General features: G+C 43.6%; 1 protein-coding gene across 1 annotated transcript; it reads right to left on the bottom strand.

Moving 5' to 3' along the window:
- Positions 1 to 9,914: 9,914 nt before the first annotated feature.
- coch (coagulation factor C homolog, cochlin (Limulus polyphemus)) lies at positions 9,915 to 15,155 on the bottom strand. Its single transcript, XM_049740230.1, has 14 exons — positions 14,783 to 15,155; positions 14,557 to 14,598; positions 13,945 to 13,986; positions 13,693 to 13,861; positions 13,469 to 13,602; positions 13,270 to 13,377; positions 12,870 to 13,017; positions 12,663 to 12,766; positions 12,336 to 12,562; positions 12,160 to 12,274; positions 11,930 to 12,073; positions 11,667 to 11,823; positions 11,514 to 11,608; positions 9,915 to 10,869 (listed from the first exon to the last, which is right to left on the bottom strand). Exons 1-14 carry the CDS (start codon positions 14,883 to 14,885, stop codon positions 10,697 to 10,699), a joined length of 1,761 nt encoding a protein of 586 aa, XP_049596187.1. The 5' UTR covers positions 14,886 to 15,155; the 3' UTR covers positions 9,915 to 10,696.
- Positions 15,156 to 20,168: the final 5,013 nt, after the last annotated feature.

Here is a 20,168-nt window from a genome sequence, read left to right as displayed (position 1 = left end):
GTTAGCGGCTAACGTTAGCGCATCGCTAACAACGAATCCCCCCACCCCTACCCCCCTCCAGCACTGTGGGATACAGGCGCACAAGCTACGGTGATAAATGATAAATGGAGAAAGGAGCACTTGCCTCATACCACAATTCGAGGGATCGAGGAACTATTGGGACCAGAACCTCTAAATGGACTGGCCGCAAACCAGACTAAAATACCATTTATTGGGTGGGTTCCTGCTGAGTTTAAAATAATGAGCACAGAAGCATCAAGTTCTGGCCTTTAGTGACCACAATGTCGCTCAGAGCCCTATCATAGGGTTCAATGTGATCGAGGAAGTCATTAATGATCACGTGAAACAAGGCTCAAATGAGAGTGAATGTACAGCTAACATTGTGAGTGATGCTTTTGACATGGACATGTTCTCCGCTAAGACTGTTATCCATTTGCTGCATACATACCACGCAGTCAACGAGGAGATTCATGTTAAAATGGGAAGAAGTAAAATTGTCTTAGGTCCAAATGAAACTACCACTGTTCGCTGTCGCATGCATATACAGGTTGATGAAGAAATTGCTATGCTGTTTTGCCCAGAGTCCAACCAGAGTTTGCCTGAAGGATTGTTTATACAAGAAGTACTGTTTAAGGCAAAGAGAGGCAACTCAACCACGGTCCCGGTACCCATCACTAATACCTCAAGTCATAACATCACTCTGCATACACGTATTAATTTGGGACATGACATTGGTTCAAGATGGTGGCGCGTGCACACGCAGCGGCCACTCTCTGTCCCGTTCGGTGTTTTGTGAGTGGTTACTGAGTGTTTTTGGGTGGCGGGTCAGAGCTTGCTTTGACAAAGGAAGTGTAAGGCGCTCCTTCCCTCTGCTAGCCTATGGGAGGTCCTTGGGCTAGACTGAGTACCCATTTAGCCCCCCTTGTCAGGGTCACGATGAAGCCACGGGAAGCAGGTGGTGGATGAAGTTTGAAGGCAGCCAGAGAGTATCTTTGTTACTGGTTTTGGACTTTGTCGTGCTGAGCAGAGAATACCCTTAGGTACAATGGTCAGGACAGCCGCCCAGTATGGGCACTGCTCGGACAGAAAGCAATTGCAACCTACTGTCTGTAAAATTGCAAAGAAAGCCATGGAAAGACATTCAATTCTTTGGATGACAGAAGAATGGAGGGCCATGGCCGTCAATGCCTGTTCCAGGCAAGACACCTGATGATGATGACTGAGTGTTTGTCCGGCCGTTTTGTGTGTGTTCGTCTCGTGTGATACGTCGTGCTACTAGTGCGGCGGGCATGTTCTGCTCAACATCCGCGGAAGTGGGTTTTATGGCGTTCTGGACTTTGGTGCGGAGAGATTAAGGGCGCTCGGACTGCTTCGGCGAGGCAGCGGAAGAGGGGCCAGCGCGGAGACGTCGGGCCAGGCTTGCGGCCAACCCAGCTCGCCCAGCCGTGCCTTCCATTCTCCTGGCGTACGTTCGTTCGCGGGACGACAAGATGGGTTGCGTTCGCCTGATAGGATCCATGAACCGGACAGTGCGTGCCTGCTGTGTGCTCGTGTTCACAGTGGCCTGGTTGACTGTCATCTTACCGGACTCTGCTGTGCATCGGGAGCGGCTAGCGTGCTATCACTCTTATTGTTCATTGATGTTGACTTCTTGTTTTATTTTTCCTGTGTTGTTTACTTGTATGTGCGTTGTGAACTCTGTCTTGTCACCCTGGGATGGTGAGAAACGTAATTTCGATTTCTTTGTGTGTCTTGACATGCGGAGGAATTGACTTTGACTTTGACTTTGAAAAGGGGTCAAGGATATATATATATATATTAAAGGGAAATGTACTTTCGGCAGTTTGCAAACATATTTTTTAAGGTTGTGTTAAACTTATAATCATATTAATATAATATCTACTATTGGAGTGCTTGTCTGGATTGGTGGGTGGCGAAGAATGTGCAGGCAAACTGCATGAACTTGTTTTCTTCGAAGTGTTGTTGAACAGGCCCAGACAGGGAGTACCGGACGAGAACACCTCAAGGTCGGTGAGAAACGAGAACAACATCACGTCCAGGTGGTCGGGCTTCGCGAGGAAAACCCAACCGCCTGACCTCAGCAATAACACCTAGACACGGAGGAGATGGCCATCGACCAATCATCACACAATGTATTGCATGTTTGATTGATCTACTGGTCTTCTCTTTGACAGAACGAACTCGCAAAATTGTTAGGTGCGCCAGTGTGTGGATTGGGACATAGCAACTCATGTGTTAAGTGTTGATCGCAATTTGGAGTCAGATCAATAACTAAAATCCGTAGCCTAACAACATACATGAAGGAATGGGGTCGAAATACAAAAAGTCCTGCCTAGCTACAAAAACAGATATGCTCAAACCTCATTGAATAAAGTACATAAGCAGAAAAGTATATTCACATATTAAATCAATAAAAGAAACACTTTAAGCTTATAATTATACCTGCACACCAAATCAATAAAGAAGACATAGCTAGACATTTTTGATAGGTGGTAATGACACAAGTTTTTATAACTTTATGATCTGATATGTATTTCTGAGCACTTTGAAATAACAAATGTCTTTTGATATATTGCCTAAATAGCTTAATGATCCTTAAGGAACTGTGTAATGCATGCCTGATGTTTTTCTCTAAATCATGGACACGGCCAGAGTCCGTTCAGTACTTGATTATATCTTGTGTTTTGACTAAACGTCATATGTCGCCTAATGCGAGACGCCAGCTTTTCGATTACTACTGAACGCTCTGCACAGAGGGAAATATTTTGCCTAACAAAGAAAAGATACAGTTGGAAGCATGATTAAACTGAGAATATAATGACGTAAGCAAAGACATGGAGTATCAAAAGAACAAACTTTGCATAGTCAGGGAACAGTAATAGATTAATGATGTCACAGCCAAAAAAGCTCACATAATTCCGTACAAAATGACAAAATTGAAAGAATGATGAAAGAATGAGGTGAGACAGTGTATGTGCAAGAATGGAGGAGAATGTTTACAGGAAGGTCACTTGGAGATAAAAACCAGCAGGTGCCAGAGGGAGCCAGCCAAGGACTCGGCCAAAGATGATCGCCAAGGCCGAAAGACGGGATGGAAGACAACAGCCCCCCCACACACCGAATCGCCCATAACCAGCGCCACTCCCAGGGAATCAGAATCGCCTGCGAACTTGCCACACCCCCTGACTCATCACCCATCAAACTTGGCCCACACTGGCATGTGCAAATGAATATAAGCTGACCAAAGAACCTTGAATGTTGCCTTTTCTGAATGGAGACTTTCTGCTCTTGAAAGGCCCAGCGCTGTATTGTACTTTCCTGAAAACAGAGCTTTCTGAACAAGAATTGTGATTGAACTCAACCAACCTGTGTAAGTCTAATTTCTGCTTCCGTGTCTTAGCATTTTCCTAAATCTGAAGAAATCAAACGAGCACGCAGTGAGTAAATTAGATAACTGGTGATTGGCAATGGCTTTTGCCGTGAGGCGCAGATAGCGCGCTCCCTAAATTGTGGACAAAATCCAACAAATGGTGACCATCCGACGTGATTTCTTCAGAATGGAAAGTGCATGCTCCAGGAAGGATTCTTCCTTCTCCGTTCTTGCTCAACAATATTGCAGTCCAATCGGCACAAAAGGTAAGGGGGAAAGTTTTTTTTTTTTTTTTTCAATAAAATCTCCCAGTTCAGCAATATTGTTGTGGAGTGAAAGCAGAGTAAAAATAAAAACTAATAATTTTATCTTTGTGTTCAGGAATGGTGGTTGTATATACATTTATGATTGTATGGATGGTTTCTTTTTGAAAAGAGAAAGGTGGTTGTCTGATCAGCAAAGGGTGCTCACACCGCTGGAACTTGTGGGATGCCAGTGACTAGCATATGGGCACCTGAGTGGCTTCAATAGTAGACACTTAGGAACTTATACTGTTGCCTAAGGTCGGGGTTGATTGGATCGGCCAGGCCACCAATACGAGTCGAGGACTCGTGAAAGAAAAAAAAAAAAGAAGGTGAAGGCATCGCTGATATAGCAGGACGGATGCCTGGCGACCTCAATAGTGCGACCTTAGAGACTTATATTGTTGTCTAGGGCAAAGGGTAACTGGGTTATAACCAGGTCGCTACATAATTGTTGAAGTGTGTCTATGATGATATTGTGTGGAAAGCAGGCTTGGCTGTCAGATGGGACAGCGACGCAGCTGAAGAAGTGAGTGATTAGTTGTGGTGCTGTTCATGGGGTGGAAGTGATGATTTGTGGTTCATGAAGAACAATAAGTTGATTTGTATAAAAAAAAATATTTTTATTTTTTGCATGTGAGTTGGAGTCAGAAAAATGGCTTAACAAGAATTTGATAAAGAATGTATATATAATTAGCATGAAGGTCATATCCCATTGTGTGGTGGGGTTAAACTGTAACCATTTTTGTTTTCAAAAGGGTGCAGCTCTAAAGTTTGGGCCAAACGGTCAGGTGGGCACAAATGCATATTTTGGACAGAGGTGCATTGTGTGACGTGGTGGTGGCAAGGCTCTCCGCACTTAATTATTAATTATTAAAAGAAGACCAAGTAAAGTATTAAGCAGGGGGCATTTGTGATTGGGATTAAATTAAGGATAAAATTAGGTCGATGATTAGAAATCAATGGTACTCTACACAAAAAGGCTAAAATTTTAATGAGGAAATATTTGGAGTACTTGGGTTTATTTAGTTTATTGTTAAGGTTTTTCTTGTGTTCTGGGGTTAGGGTTCAGGTGTTCCTTGTTATTCTCTTATCCCCTGCATTGCAAATGTCTTCTTTATGCAGATATGTTAACAGGCTTGGAATTTAGTGAGGAGATAATTTATCAATTGATGGGAGTTAATAATTGTCCAAATTCTAGTCACATGTTTTGAGGGACCACAGCAACAACATTATATTTAATTTGCAGGCCATTATTTAGTATGTGATGACAGTGTCTAGATAAGTAGACTGTTTTATCAAAAATGTCAGAGTGAAGGAGGAGGTTTGATTTGTAATCTGGAATTTGGGTGACACTTTTAAGAGTCTGTGCAGAAGCATAGATTGTTTTTGTTTGTTTTAAAGATATATTTAACAGTTTATTTCGGTGCAGTAAGGATATAGCAATTTTGAAAGACTTAAAATTAAAAGAAAAATTACATTTTAATTCTGACATATGACTGCTAACATCAGGATGGAAAATAAATACATATATAAATATTGGCTGAAATGTGGCATGTGTTGTAAATTGGGCAAGGAGACATTCACTTTCAAGCACCATCATTTAGCGCTGCTGACAACAATAACTTATGAGATGGTAAATCAAGGAGGAGTGTCATAGTTGGAACACAGGCACTGTATGACCTATAGATTGAACAATAACATTCACCGCATATACAACCATGTTGGTAGATTGTTAAATTACATTACAGTTTATTACAAAGGATTTCAGAACTTTATTTGATGATAAACACTGGAACGAGGATTTTAGCCGTGTTAATGGGTAGGGTGGATGGATTACTCAGAAAAAAAAAATATTTGATAAGGGCGGCTTGATAGTAAGATGATGAGTGTGCGCAACTGATAGGATACAATATGTTAATAGGAAGATTTGGGGTGTAAGGAACAAATACTACACAGGAAGGCTGATAACACGAAGATAGTTTTGTGAAATTTGTGTCCCAGTGTGTTCTGCCCTAGCGCGTGGCACAAGTCCTGAACTGAGTCCTTGTACTCCACTGGCTGCCTCAAAATCAACAGAGAACTGTCCCTGGTCATGAGACACCTTTGACCTTTGGGAGAACAACGGGAACTATTATATCATGCTTGAAGGGGGGAAGCACAGCTCTTCACAGGACAAGAACCATACAGTTGGTGGAATACACACAGTTGCAGATCAAAAAGAAAATGGACTGAAAGAACACAGACAAGATGGACGCATTTGAGAATGGCGGACGACCCAGCCCTGAGTCATCATCATGAGAATCTAAGAGGAGAGGCTGCTAAAGACTTGCACGAGGCACATGAAGCCAAACCGGACACATTGCTAAAGACTGCCAAAGCATTACAAAGTTGGTGGAGTATGGGACAAAAGGGATGGAAGTGTGTTTGGGTGCTGGGGCGGACATAACTGAGGAGTTTTGATAAAAGAGGGAATAATAAGGCTGCTTATTGACACTGAAACGGGCATAAAAAACAAAATACATCGATATGGACAGTGAAGATGCACTAATAATAACAAATCATACGACAGCGTGATCAGAAACTTTGCAAAGTGGACATTGATCGACAGAAATCAAATCATTTGAATCGTAAATTTTTATATGTAACATAGCATTTCGAAGACATAATGAATCTAATTGAAATAATGACATTTTATAATTGGACCAGTGAAAATTTGGATTCGGGCAACAGAAGGCTGAATTGCTAAACTTAATTGACCTTTGTCAAAACGACAGAATTTAATTACACATCAACTGCGACTGATTTATAGGATGCATATATGAGCTTGAAGGGGTGAGGGGCCATAAGAAAGTTGGACTTCTGGATAGTCAGCAAAATAGTAATACAGGGCACTACTTAATTAAAAAAGAATACAGTAGGGCTTTAAATAACAAATACATTGACATGACCCTTGCGACACTTGATTTAAATGGCAATTTATGATAGGCACTTGGGGTTAGGATTAGCAATCCATCCATCCATCCATTACTGGTGCGGCTTGTCCTTACGAGGGTCACGGAGGATTAACAATAATAACTAGAATTATTAATTTCTGTAGAAATTGCGTGTGAAGGCGAACACCCTGAATAAAAATTCGGGGAAAGCTACAAGATTATGTTTAAATTTGGAACTTATTAAATTGGTCAGAAAATGGATAAAAATATAGAAAGAATTTTGTAAAATTGGGCGTGAATTTAAAAGTTGAAAATTGAAATTTTCCACAAGTGAGAAGTTTTGGAATAGGTAGGCATAAGATGAACAGTTAAAAAATTGAAATGGGTTAGGAAAGGAAAACTAGAAGAAATTAGGAGGGAAAAATGAAATTTTGCAAAATTTTACCGTAATGTTGGAAGTGAGGATGTGAAATTTGAATCTAGGAAGTGAAAGAAGATGAATTGAAGGTATTGTGTGGAAGTGGATAAGGGATATTGGAGGTGCCATGAAGAATGGATACAACATGAAGAAATGGGAGCTATTTCAATAGAGAAGAAAACTACTAAGTTGCAATATAAATATATACATACTTTTTATGTGGGACATATCAAATGAACAAAACAACCTGCTTGGCAAAACACAAGGGGGAAACAAAATAAACATCACTCTCTTGTGGGCTTTTGATAGCCCCCTCTGCCACGCAGCGCTGAAGCTTGTTTTAATTTTAAAACCATTGTTGTCCTTCTTTTATCATCCGTGGCCTCTTTATGCATTTCCCCAACGGCTTCTACAAAGATGAAATCCATGGACATTGGGCACCAACCATTGTAGACCTTGGGATTATTAAGAAATATATGAAAAAAACGACTACCTATACAATCGTTTTTTCCTTGATGTATGTCGTCACTCGCACATTTCGAACATGAAGCTGTCAGGTCTAAGCACCATCAGACATTTATTAACACTCTGAAACAAAGAGAAGACAACCAGTAATTGCTTTACTCGTGAGGAGAACTGATGGAGAGCGTTTCAGTTACATTTTCTATCAATTCTAAGCTCTTTCTGTTTCGTCTCCTCTTTTTATTGTTTAGGCTGCCCTGGTTACAAAGGCGCTGCTACACTAAAGGGAGGGGAGTTCGCAATTGTAGCAACGCTGTTCAGCTAATGTGGTGCAAGCCGACAGGAGCCTTGGCCTTTCCGTGACCCCGGCAGTTAGGTTGCAGTTTCTGTCCTGTTCCTCATCAGCCGGGTGGCTTCTCCACCATTGGCTGACGCCTCCTCCTGTGATTAGGGAGATAAAAAAATGACCACGCCCCCCTCCCAAAAAAAGTGTCCTCTTTTTCAGAAACCCAAATCTGGTCACCCTACATAAACTCCAAAAAACACGCAGAAAATCTTTACTTGCTCCGCACACTTCTTGTTTTGGTTTAAGGTTGCACTCGATTTATGCATGTTGCTGCCTCCTAACGGGAAGTTACCGAGTTGTTTTTACTCTAAAAGTGATCTCCGTCCATGCGTTTTGTTTACGATTTAAAACGAAGCAATATAATATTTCTACATAGAACCAGCTCAGCGGCCTAGTGGTAGAGTGTCCGCCCTGAGACTAGAGGTTGTGGGTTCAAACCCTGGCCAGGTCATACCAATGACTATAAAAATGGGACCCATTGCCTCCCTGCTTGGTACTCAGCATTAAGGGTTGGTGGGGGGGTTAGATCACCAAATGATTCCCAAGTGTGGCACCGCTGCTGCTCACTGCTCCCCTCTCCTTCAGGAGATGGATCAAAATCACACGGGGATGGTTTAATTCAGAGGACAAATTTCACCACACCCAGATGTGTGTGACGATCATTGGGACTTTAACTTTATTTATACAGGGTCCGCCAAAATGATCTGACACATTTGTAGCTTTAATAAAATGCAAATAAATTAATAAAACAAATTATTTTTTATTTTTGAAAAGTACATATGGCGTTTTTTTTTGTTTCGTTTTATTTCATTTCTGTTTCTTTTTCGAATGAGGTTATTTTGTTTCGTTTCAGTTGCTAAGATGAATTGGACCAGTGAGCATCGCGCTTTCATTGTGGAAACGTTTATCAAGAACGAATCTGTAACTGCAACACAACGAGCGTTCCGTTTGCGCTTCAGACTTGGTAGACATGATCCCGTACCTGCTCGAAACACGATCTTGTTATGGGTTACTAACTTCAGAGCCAGTGGATCAGGATTGAAACGAAAAAGAAAGAAATTGCTACCATTCCCCCATGAAATCATCTGCCGATATAGATGTGTGTGCGTGTATGTATGTATGTATATGTATGTGTATGTGTGTGTGTGTGTGTGTGTGTGTGTGTGTGTGTGTGTGTGTGTGTGTGTGTGTGTATATATATATATATATATATATATATATATATATATATATATATATATATATATATATATATATATATATATACACTATATATATCTATATATATATACGTAGATATATATATATCAAGACGACTCTGGCTGTGTCCATGATTCAGAGAAAAAACATCAGGCATGCATTCCACAGTTCCTTAAGGGTCATTAAGCTATTTAGGCAATATATCAAAAGTCATTTGTTATTTCAAAGTCCTCAGAAATATATCAGATCATAAAGTTATAAAAATCTTTCTCATCACCACTTATCAAAAATGTCTAGTTATGTCTCTTTATTGATTTGGTGTGTAGGTATAATTATATGCTTAAAATGTTTCTTTTATTTATTTATTTATTTAATATGTGAATATACTTGTCTGCTTATGTACTTTATTCAATGAGGTTTGAGCATATCTGTTTTTGTAGCGAGGCAGGACTTTTTGTATTTCGACCTCATTCCTTCATTAGTTAGCTTAATGCTAGCGCTAGCAGCAGCTTGATTGCAGTGCTCGTTTACAAGACGTGTTCATAAATATTGTGCGAGGATTTATTACGTATTATGTATGTATGGACAAGTCTTCTTCCGTTGACATCTTTTAATCTATTAAAACGGTTGCGGCACAAGTAAACACTACTTCGGCTAAAAAGTAAAAATATGTTGACTGGAAAGGGAGGTGCATATCTTGTGGCATGGAAGGAATGGCGTGTGAAATATCTCATTTGCTAAATGCAAAAAGACCACACCAAAATGGCTTGCTCTGAGCTGCACCTCAGAACAAGAAGAAAAGAGGTAATCCTATCAAAACGAAAAATTCAGACAAAAGCATCTCTGTTCCACTTTATATAGACCACAACTGAATGAATACAACGTAAAACAGTAGAATTTATTACCATGTGGGCTTTAAAGTCTTTCAAAATATAACCACATTTTAAAGAACCAGTGTTCAGCTTCTAATAAATTTGTTGTTACAAAAATTGGTTAGCACGTTCACCTTACAGTTAGGAGGGTGCGGGTTTGATTCCACCTCCAGCCCTCCCTGCGTGGTGTTTGCATGTTCTCCCCGTGCCCGCGTGTGTTTTCTCCGGGCACTGCGGTTTCCTCCCACATCCCCAAAACATACTTGGTAGGCCAATTGAGCAGTCCAAATTGCCCCTGGGTGTGAGTGCAAGTGCGGATGGTTGTTCGTTTCTCTGTGCCCTGCCATTGGCTGGGAACCGGTTCAGGGTGTCCCCCGCCTACTGCCTGGGATAGGCACCAACATGCCTGCGACACCCGTGGGGAAAAGCGCAATAGAAAATGGATGGATGGAATAAATATTACAAAAATTAATGCCTTTAAAAGACTAAACGAAAGAAATTAGACTCAACTTCTGCTGTTAGTAGCCTCAAGATGCGAGCACGACCAATTTCAATGCAAAGAGGGCTCATGATGGTTTCGAAAATCTCGCTACAAAGCGAAAATCATTGGAACCAGTGAGAGCATTTGACTGGAAGCACTTACGTGTATACTTTGTTGCAGTTAAAAATATGAATAAGCGCCTCAGAAAAGTTCTACATGGCAATCAGGAGAGTTCTTAACTACGCGTGGTGTCTTGGCGATGACGTTATAGCGTCCGTATTATATGTTTCAATTGTTGACGTCAAAGTCGTGGCAAATTACACGGACGACATCGTCGACGAGCTCCTCCAGGCCATCGAAGTGTTGGCTGAAAAAGACGTGCTCGTCTTTGGGCTCCGACGCCATCGCGCGCAGATCGTCCATGGGCGCCCAGGCCACGCCCACTGAAAACATGCTGATGCCTTTCATGGGCGGGGCAAAAGCGACAAACAGCACCCTGGTGAAAAAAAAATCAACTAATCGCTTTAAAGCAGTGGTTCTTAACCTTGTTGGAGGTACCAAATCCTTCCAGCTTCATATGCGCATTCACCAAACCCCTTTTTAGTGAAAAATAAAATTATTTTTTTCAAACTCAAGATATAGATGTGTTTTACTGGTGCACAAAATGAGCCGTGCATGAACATCACCAACAAACTGCATGAACTCACAACAAATTACATTCCTGAAAATCAGTGTGACTTCTACTGTTGCCTTTGCGAGACCAGTTCAGTTATGCGTCATCGCAAATTTACACTATAAATTAGGTGTGTTTGGACCGCCTCAGTGGAGGCTCTGCCGAATCCCTGAGACTGACTCACCGAACCCCTAGGGTTTGATCGAACCCAGGTTAAGAACCACTGCTTTAAAGACATGACACAAATGAGCCCCCGCAAAATACAACATGCTAACCTGCGTGCCGCCGTGGCGCCACTAATAAGTCCTATTTATTTAAAAGTTCTCTATTTCTAAGAGAATTATTACAGTAACAAATTTCAAGGAAAATTGTCCATATTGGTACTGAAGAATCTTTCCCAATAAAATAATGAAAACTGTCACATGGGCACACCTTGATTCTGTGCCGCCAGCGCGGGCCCATCCACGCTGTCATACGATTGGCCGTCAGTCACCACAATCAGGAAGTTACGTCCGACTGCCGTCGGCCTGTTATGAGAGAATCAATTCACGTTGGAATCGGAGCGCCAGTGATGGCGAGCGTCACCTGAAGAGGTTTTGCGTGGCGAAGGTGATGGCGCTCCCGGTGGCCGTGCCGCCGCTCATGTAGGGGATGGCCCTCAGGGCACCCAGGACGCCATCTTTGCTGTCGTGCTCTCTAAGGCCAAACTCCAGACGCTGGTCATACGTGAACTGAACGGCGCCTGGTTGTGACATTGCAGACACACACAAGAAAAGCATGTGAAAAGGCCATGGAGATATCAGGAGACTCAAGTTTGGCACAGTGGCAACATAAGATGGTACACTCACCCACGCGAGCACCCATATCGGAGATGTCAAACTTGCTGGCGATGGCCGCCAAAAAGTCCAGGAGCGTGCGGAAGTTGGGATCACCCACGCTGGAGGAGCCGTCGATCAAGAAGCCCACGTTGACTGAATTATAACACGTACGACCTGTGGCAAAACACACGACGGCGAGCATTTGGATGGTGTACGAGTGCATTTCTACTGTGTTGTGCTGGCACCATCAAATCGCATACTGCACAGAAGGCTGTCCGGCGAACAGAGTCTCTGCGCCAGAGGTTTGACGTGTTTGGTGGTACCAAACCAGCTGGACATCTGGTAGCTGAAGAAGCCGTTGTCTTTGCACACCGCCTGAAGCGAACAAACGCGGGTCAAACACGTGACTGGGATAAACAGGGGCCAGCCCGCCGACCTTCTTGGCAAAGTCGCGATCAGGCACGGCGGGAAGCTCGTCGGCCGTGGGCTGGGTGACGGTGGCCAGGAAGACATTGATGCCCGCGCGGCGGGCTGCCGTCGCTGCCGGCTGCAGCTCGTCTGACGGCCAGCCGTCAATCAGCACAAGCATGACGCGAGGGCGACCGCGTCTGGCGCCGCTCCACTGCGCGAACAGCATCTCTGCCGTGTGCGTGATGGCCTTGCCTGCGGGAGTGCCACACAAACACGCGGCTTCCTTGGAGACTTTTGCGGAACCATCCAGCCAAAGTCCCGCGACAGCGAGTCACCCTGCGTGTGTGAGTACCCGTGTTGGTGTTCCCTCCCAGGTGTGCAAGCCCCTTGATGGCAAACTGAAGCTCTTTGGGTTGTGTGTAGTTGTTGAGCAGAAATTCTGTCCTAGGAAGGTCACTGCACGCACATGCACACACACATTAACTCGTAGCTCTGACCTCAAGGGTTGCTGAACGCCAGTCAACCAAGATGGATGGAAAGCGACTGGCGCGTGCGTGACCTGGCCTGGACGAGGCCCACATGGGGTCCGTCGACTCCAACTTTCAACATGGCCACCAGCTTGGCGACAAAGTTCTTTTGGAGGTTGAAGCGCCGCTGCCCCAAGTTGGAGCTGCTGTCAATCACCAGCCCAATGTCCATCTGACAGTCTGGCAGAAAAGGACGGGACAGAATGCCGTGGAAATGGCTGCCAGAAAGGATGGACGGGGTGGGGAAGGCGAGGCGAGGGGAGGGGAGGGAGGTCCAGGGAAGTGACAGCACTGGGAGGGATGGGGCAGAGCGGACTGGCAGACATTAGATAGCACAGGGCAGACCGAGGCAGGTCCAGAGAGGGAAGAGGCAAGATGGCATGGGATAGAACAGGACCCAAAAAAATAAAACAACGGATAGGACAAGGTTACCTTTATTTCCAACTTTTTGCACAGACATCTTCTTGGCGTCTTTCTTGGCTGGCCTGGAATTGGTGCCCGAGTCTCGGATCAGCTCCTGAGGTCCTTGGTCCTGGAGCCCTGGGTCACAGTGGAAAGAGTCCCTTGTGAGTCCTACCTGGCCCGGTGAGCGCTCATGTTCGCCGGCGCTAGTCGTACCCACGTACCCTACCTTGGAGGGTAAAGGAGGCGCTCCAGCGCGACAGGGCCTGCGACTGGACGCCATTGGCCAGGGTGCCCACATAGTGCTGCTGTCCCGGCAGACGGCTGAGCAGAACCTCGCCACCAGTGTGTCCTACAGCGCTGCTGCAGACAAACATGTCGTGTCACGAAACGGGAGGTGAGGTCGAGGCACGTGGGCAGGTGGGACTGCGAGGCTTAAATAATCCTTTGTACCTGTGCAGCGCGGCGCCGCAAATGGATGAGACGGCGGCGTACACGGTGGTGCCGAAGACAGAGAGTCTGCGTTGCGCACAGTGGGGCGGGCACCGCAGCGGGATGCCGCCCACCATCGCCGTCGGGTCTAGGTCGGCGGCACGGGTGCCGCAGGTTAGCGCCCGCGCTGCTAAGCAACCAGCAGAAACACAGCAACTTCACATGACATCGAAACAAGCTCGAGGGCCACGAGCAAAAAAGGTGAGGACGCACCCGAGCTTTCGCAGGACCGCCATGACACCAGGAAGAGAACACCTGAAAGAAGAGAGGAAAGAATTCAAAACATCATCGCAATACACATCAACAGAATGGAGGCAAACGAAGGACACGAGTGGGAAGGGGGGAAGAGGAGCGAACAGAGATGAGTCGACTCCAGACCAATAGAACAGAGAGTCAAGTAAAACGGCGATGAGCGGCATCATGGACGGACATAGAAAAATAACACAGAATGCCACAGAGTCCTGCAGAACAAAGTGGAAATGGAGGCTAGAGTTGGACGAGTGCGGATACAGGTCACACGGAATCGAGTGCAAGACAGAGTGGACTCCAATACAAAAGTGTTAGAGTACAGTAGAAGAGAGGAAAAGTATCGGGTGAAATTGGTTGAGGAAAAAAAAGTTAAAACTAAAGAATTGGAAGGGTGGAACAAGAACGAGGACGTCGCAGAACAGAACATGGTCGAGTCGGAAATTAAGGCTAAACGGGGACAAACAGAGCTCTGCCCGAACTAAGGAGGGCACTTGAGAAGAAGAATTGAACGCTCGACAGAGACAAAGCCGCAGTAGAATCACGCTCGAGCGGAGACGAGTGGGTGCCAGCCGGTACCGCTGAAAAGGAGCGCAGACATGAGCGCACCGATGCCGCCGCCTGGAAGACAAGCAAATAAAAAAAAGAGTCGTCAAACTTACTGCACAGGGCCGTAAATGCAACAATTTGACGCTTATGCTAATGAGGCGCCGCTCATGCAAACGAGATACAAATGGGCCGCGGGCCCGGCACCACGCAAACGCAATCACACCACGGCAAAAAACGTCAAGTTGCCAACGCTGACCGGTTGGAATCCAAGTAAATCCGAAATCCTGGATGAGGATGAAGAAATTGAACAAGACCGGCTGACCAGAGCCTTTAAATACGATCGGGTGCACGCGCTCCATGGGCGTGGAGGCAGCGGCGCCCTCTGACGAGTCACGACGGGAGAATAACTCTAGCTTTTCACCTCAACCCTTTCAAGTCCAAGTGGAAAGAAAAACATTAAGTCAAAAGAGAAGAGAAAGCATATCAGCTTCCAACTTGTCATATTTTGGTCTACATTTTGCTCGCCCAATGGCAGAATTGCCCGAATCCTTTTTAAGCTCGGGGTGATTCAAGATTGGCAGTCAGCTAGGTCAAAGTGTCAAACTGCACGCTTCTTTGATTAATGTCTTGCTTTGTCTGGCAAAAAAAAAAAGTGAAATGAGGATAACGACGATGCAGCCAGCCACGCTCCTCCTGCTTTTCATTGGACCTTGCTGTTCACTCATTTGTGCAAGAGCTCCCCAGGCGTCGGGGTTTGTGCTGATTGGGACGGATGCAAATGAGATTTGGCCTGATGACATCAACACGAGACAGGATGTTGCGGAGGAAGGAGAATTTCCTCCTACTGCGTCTCCAGCTGAGACGGAGAGCAAGTATGTCTCTCATGTGGTTCCAGGCCGGGAAGTGGAGCTCGGTCAGCAGGACGCGGACGCCTCATATTCATCTTCTTTGTTCCAAAAATAAAAAACTTGCGGCGGTTCCTCGTCCTTCTCCTTCCAAGAGGAGGCGCCGTTTCCTCCCCTCAGCCAGAGTCCGACTGTCTTTGCATGAGGTGTGGCTCATCTTGGTTTAGTTCAAGCTTTCTGTTGACTCACAACACAAGAAGGTTTTGTGTCCGGCAGCGCTGCAGTAGTATGGCACCACTAAAGAGATTTTTTCTTTTATGGGAGCCTTTTGTCTGAAAATGTCACTTTGCAATCATTTGATGTCAGCTAAAGGTTGAAGACTCTCATTTCAGATTTGGTGGCTGGCTGGTATACATGCTGTTAGGGTTTTCCAGGTTATCTTTATCGTAGGATTATGTTGGAATGTAACCTGTAATAATTACCCTCGCCTGTCCTGTCTTAACAAAAGTAGTAGAACAAAGTGCTAAGATCTTTTGAACTGATTGACTAGCTGCAGAGGAAGCAATCAAAGTTGTTTTGTTCACACAACATCGTGAAGGACCCCCTGCTGTGCTTTGATCAGCCAGGGGCTTCGGCCATTTGTCTACTCTGACCCCCACTCTCACCCCCACTCTGTTTCTCTCAATAAAAATGCTCCTGCAAGAGGCCTGAGTCAGACTTCATTCGATCATCGCTGTTCAGACAGCGACGAATGGACTCTCCACCTGCAGGTGTCTAAAAGAACTTGCTTGTCTCCCTTGTGGTTCTTGCAAAATAAGTTGGAGTGAGCAAATCTCTAACATTTTGGTGCCGAAACCCGGGATCCTCATACCCACCATCTGACCGGCGAAGGAGGACGTGCTGCATTGTCGACAATCCAGCGTCCATTAGGAAGACCTGGAAAAGAAAGTCCTGGGAAGAGAATTCTTCGCTGGGCCAGCATCTTAGGTCTGCCTTCGTCTGACAGAGGTGAATTGACGGGATCCGGCGGTGCAACGAACCAGGGGACAAGTAAGTTAAAGCGCTAAAGATACGGCTTTGGTTTGTCCGAGCTATGAGATACGGCTTTGGTTTGTCCGAGCTATGAGATACGGCTTTGGTTTGTCCGAGCCATGAGGCCTAAAAAAGCGCTGGAGTTAGTGTGGTTGAGAGTGTGACTGGTAGGATAAATTGACAAAAAAGCAGTTCTAGCATTGATCCACGGCAATAATACAGGCTAGTAATTTGTTGAAAGGTCAATTTAAACCTGCATTGAGGATCCTCAAAGAAATAAATAAGTAATAATAGTAATAATAATAATAATAATATTTTTGAGACAAAGAGATTGTAAAACCTAAAACTACTAGAATTAAGATGGAAAATAAAAACGGTAAATCTCTACCTCTTGACGGAGATGAGAAGTACATGGCGAGTAGATTTCTTAATTGTATGCAATACATGCCAAAGTGGAAGAAAAAGTATGGTGTAGAAGGGAAGTTGAAAGTTGAAGTGTGGAAGATAGTAGTTGATGTTTTAGAAGAGTGTGGATAGAAAGAAAAATGGACTGAAAAAGAAAAGAAGAGAGAGTGAATTGGATTGTGCTAAAATGTGGTTGAAAGCTTCACAAGAAAGAAGAGAACAAATCCAAAAGACAAAAGATAGAAAGTTGAAAAGTGATGAAGCCGCCATTCAATTGAGATTTGAAAAAGAATTCTGGGTACATAGTGGCATCCCATTCAATGATGCAGATGACAGTTCTTATCAGCAACATCTTAAAATTGCGCTCCTCACTGGTTTCCCCCCTGACTTGGGCAGTTGGGTGAGGAAACACTTGGTGGAAGCGGACACTGCTTGGTTTACAAAAAACATGCAGTGGCCCGGAGACGCTGATAAAGGGATTGAGAAAGGCAAAAGTTCTGATGTATTTCATCTAGATGATGATAATGATCTAAATGAAGATACAACGATCTTCTTCCAAAGTTCCCAAAGGGGCAGAGGAAGAGTTAGATACCAACAAGGTCGCAAGCCACCATTCAGATCAAAACCCCTATCAGATTCAGACAACTGTTGGAACTGTGGGAGACGAGGACACTATGCAAGAGTGTGTCGTTTTGCAAAACAATATCAAAGGGTGGAGGAAGGAGCAGAGGAAAAGCCACATTTTTAGCATGACAAGCTTCCTCCTCTTTGACCGCTTATGCTCATACAGAGAAAGAAAGAATAGATACCCATATGACAGCAAAACATGTCATTGTCAGATTATTAGATATTTTTTTAGATTATTAGAAGTCCTGTCCATCCAAGAACTATGACAATGCTGTTTGTATGCCCAAATTACAAATGACTAGAGCTCAAATTGTGTTACACTAAAGTTAAAATATGCAAATCAAGTGGTAAAGGAATGCAACTTGCTTCTAGAAGATAAATAAATAAAATTAGAATGTGCTGTCCTTGTGTGCATGGGAGGGACCAGCTCATGATCGACCACAGGAAATGGCCAGCCTGTGACGAATCATTGGTGCTGGGAACTACCTTTTGCGTGCGAGAGCTGTGCATGTGTGTGCGTATATGTTAAAATGATGAACATTGGCTAAAGTTTTAGTATAAAAATTTTTTTTTGCTAGACTGTGGTCTATCCAATTTGCACCGCAGAACAGAAATGATTTTGAAAGATAAAAATGAGAGGAAAAAGAGAGAAGTCTGTTTGCAAGCAGAAACTAATCCACACTAGTGCATGTAAAATGTCGAGCCCACATGAGAAATTCGAAGAAAAAAAAAAACCGACAGAACATGCTTTCAAGAATTGGAAGAAGCTAAATTGTGAATTTAAGATTTTGCAATGCTACATTTAATAGGAATAATTGATTGGTTGTGTTATAAGATTATACAAAATTCTAAATACAAGCTAAATCTGAGAGAATGAGTTCTTCAAATTTAAAAACAAAGAAAAAAATTCAGATTAATTTGCCAATTGTTTGTTTTAGTTAAGTTTTTTTGAATTGGTGGATTGTTCTACCAGGAAACCTGAGTTGAAAATGATATATGAATGTTGTGTGGTAAGCTTGGATGAATTGGGACCAATGTGATAGAAAGACTCCTTTTTGGAGACTGCGTGTGAGATGCAAATGAACATTGATGAATGATAGCCTGAATGAAAAGAAATTACAGGTTGAATGGTTGAAGTTGTTGGCAACTACTATGGAAAATTAGTAGAGCGACTTTGATGAAAGAGTGATTTTGAGCAGGTTGAATGTTAGAAAGAAACACATAGCTTTTGGATTGATAATTAACTAGAGAAAAAAAACTGGAGAACCAGTAACACATGCAGAAGATGTGTGAACTGAGAAATTGAGAACCGTCTTGGAAAGTAAGTCAAATTAAATGATGATGGAATCGTATGTAGTAAAGAACGCATTCTCCCAAAAAGTTTGTCAAGGTGTGAGGCATGGGCGTTGCCAAGCCTCAAATGGGGGGAGTGAGTAGGACAGATAGTGGAAGATAGTAATAATACAACACTTTATGACAATGAATTTTCGAATACATTTGGTGTTATATTGTGGTAATTTTTTTGTTCTGGTGTAGATAGGTTAGCAACACGAGAGATTTAGAGGTTCAAAAGAAAGACAGTTAAAAGAAAACATTTTTGATTTGGACAATTGCAGGCTAACAGGAACATGAGAACGATAAGAACTACGAGGTGGGATCCAATTTCATTGGGGAGATTGAGAATTCACAGCACCATACTCTAAGTCACATTTTTGAGCAAGCATGACAATAACATGTGAGAGGTCAAGACATACAGATCAGGGCTTGATGTGGAACGCAGACCTCGATGAGTTGATTTTCAATAATGATACTGAAGACAACATAATGTCCGATTAAATTGGAACTATAGATAAAATGTAGCTCAAAAATAGGATGAGTTGCAGGACTTACGATATAAAAACGAGACCGCTGTTATTAGAAGAATTTGAAGTTTGGTAAACAAACGTTACCAGCAAATTGATGGAAGCAGCTACATTTGGAGATAGTCTTACAAGTTTGATGTCCCAGCCTGTCATTCTCAGTGTCAGAGTCCCTGAAACCCAATCCGAGACTTCGCCTGCAGCCGTGAACAACCACAAAATGGTGCCTGGCTCTGAAGCACCTTTGACTTTTGGCGAAGGACAAGAAAAGACTGCTGTTGTGCTTGGAGAAGGACAAGTACACTCCGGAGGACAGACAACATCCTCGGGGACGAGAAAAGACAGTGAAAAGCGGAGGAACTCACAATGATGAAAATTGACTCATTTGAACAATGGACTCATTCAAGAGTGATGGATGGGGTCGCTCTGAAGCAACAGCCAAAGAACACCAACGTGAGAGGGTGAAGTGCGGCAAAAAGATATGGACTTGGAGTGTCCGACAACCAAATCGCACTCCTTGCTACGGCGTTCCCAAATTTGGTGAAGCTTGGTTCAAAGTGGAAGGGAGGCTCATTGTGCGCTGAGTTTGACAGAACTGAGGAGATTTGATAAATAAATAAATAAAAATTTGAAAAATACGTAGGGCTCCAGAGAAAAGCATTATAATCAGAGATTGAACGGATTTGGATAAAACAAATAGGCTAAAACGGTAGGAAACAAGAGCAAGATCTGATATTTTGGCTCATCAAGCTTAAAACGTAGAGGTCGAGTTATATAAATTTTAGAACAGGACATTTGGCAGTCAGGAGGAAGCTAGGTTGCTTAATGTACCTACTCAATACAATAGTAAGGTTTTTTGTTCCACAGTGGAGGT

This window comes from Syngnathus scovelli, chromosome 14, assembly GCF_024217435.2.
Source record: "Syngnathus scovelli strain Florida chromosome 14, RoL_Ssco_1.2, whole genome shotgun sequence".
In the NCBI taxonomy this organism is placed as follows: domain Eukaryota; kingdom Metazoa; phylum Chordata; class Actinopteri; order Syngnathiformes; family Syngnathidae; genus Syngnathus; species Syngnathus scovelli.
The sequence above is the reverse complement of the archived record's forward strand: the minus strand, read 5'-3'. Positions and strand labels throughout refer to the sequence as shown.

Coding starts and splice junctions, on each gene's coding strand:
- coch (XM_049740230.1), bottom strand. CDS start 14,885: ATGGAGCGCGTGCACCCGATCGTATTTAAAGGCTCTGGTCAGCCGGTC. Junction 12,767..12,869: donor GTGGGCCTCGTCCAGGCCAG/GTCACGCACGCG, acceptor ATGTGCGTGCAG/TGACCTTCCTAGGACAGAAT. Junction 11,824..11,929: donor CGATATGGGTGCTCGCGTGG/GTGAGTGTACCA, acceptor TGTCACAACCAG/GCGCCGTTCAGTTCACGTAT.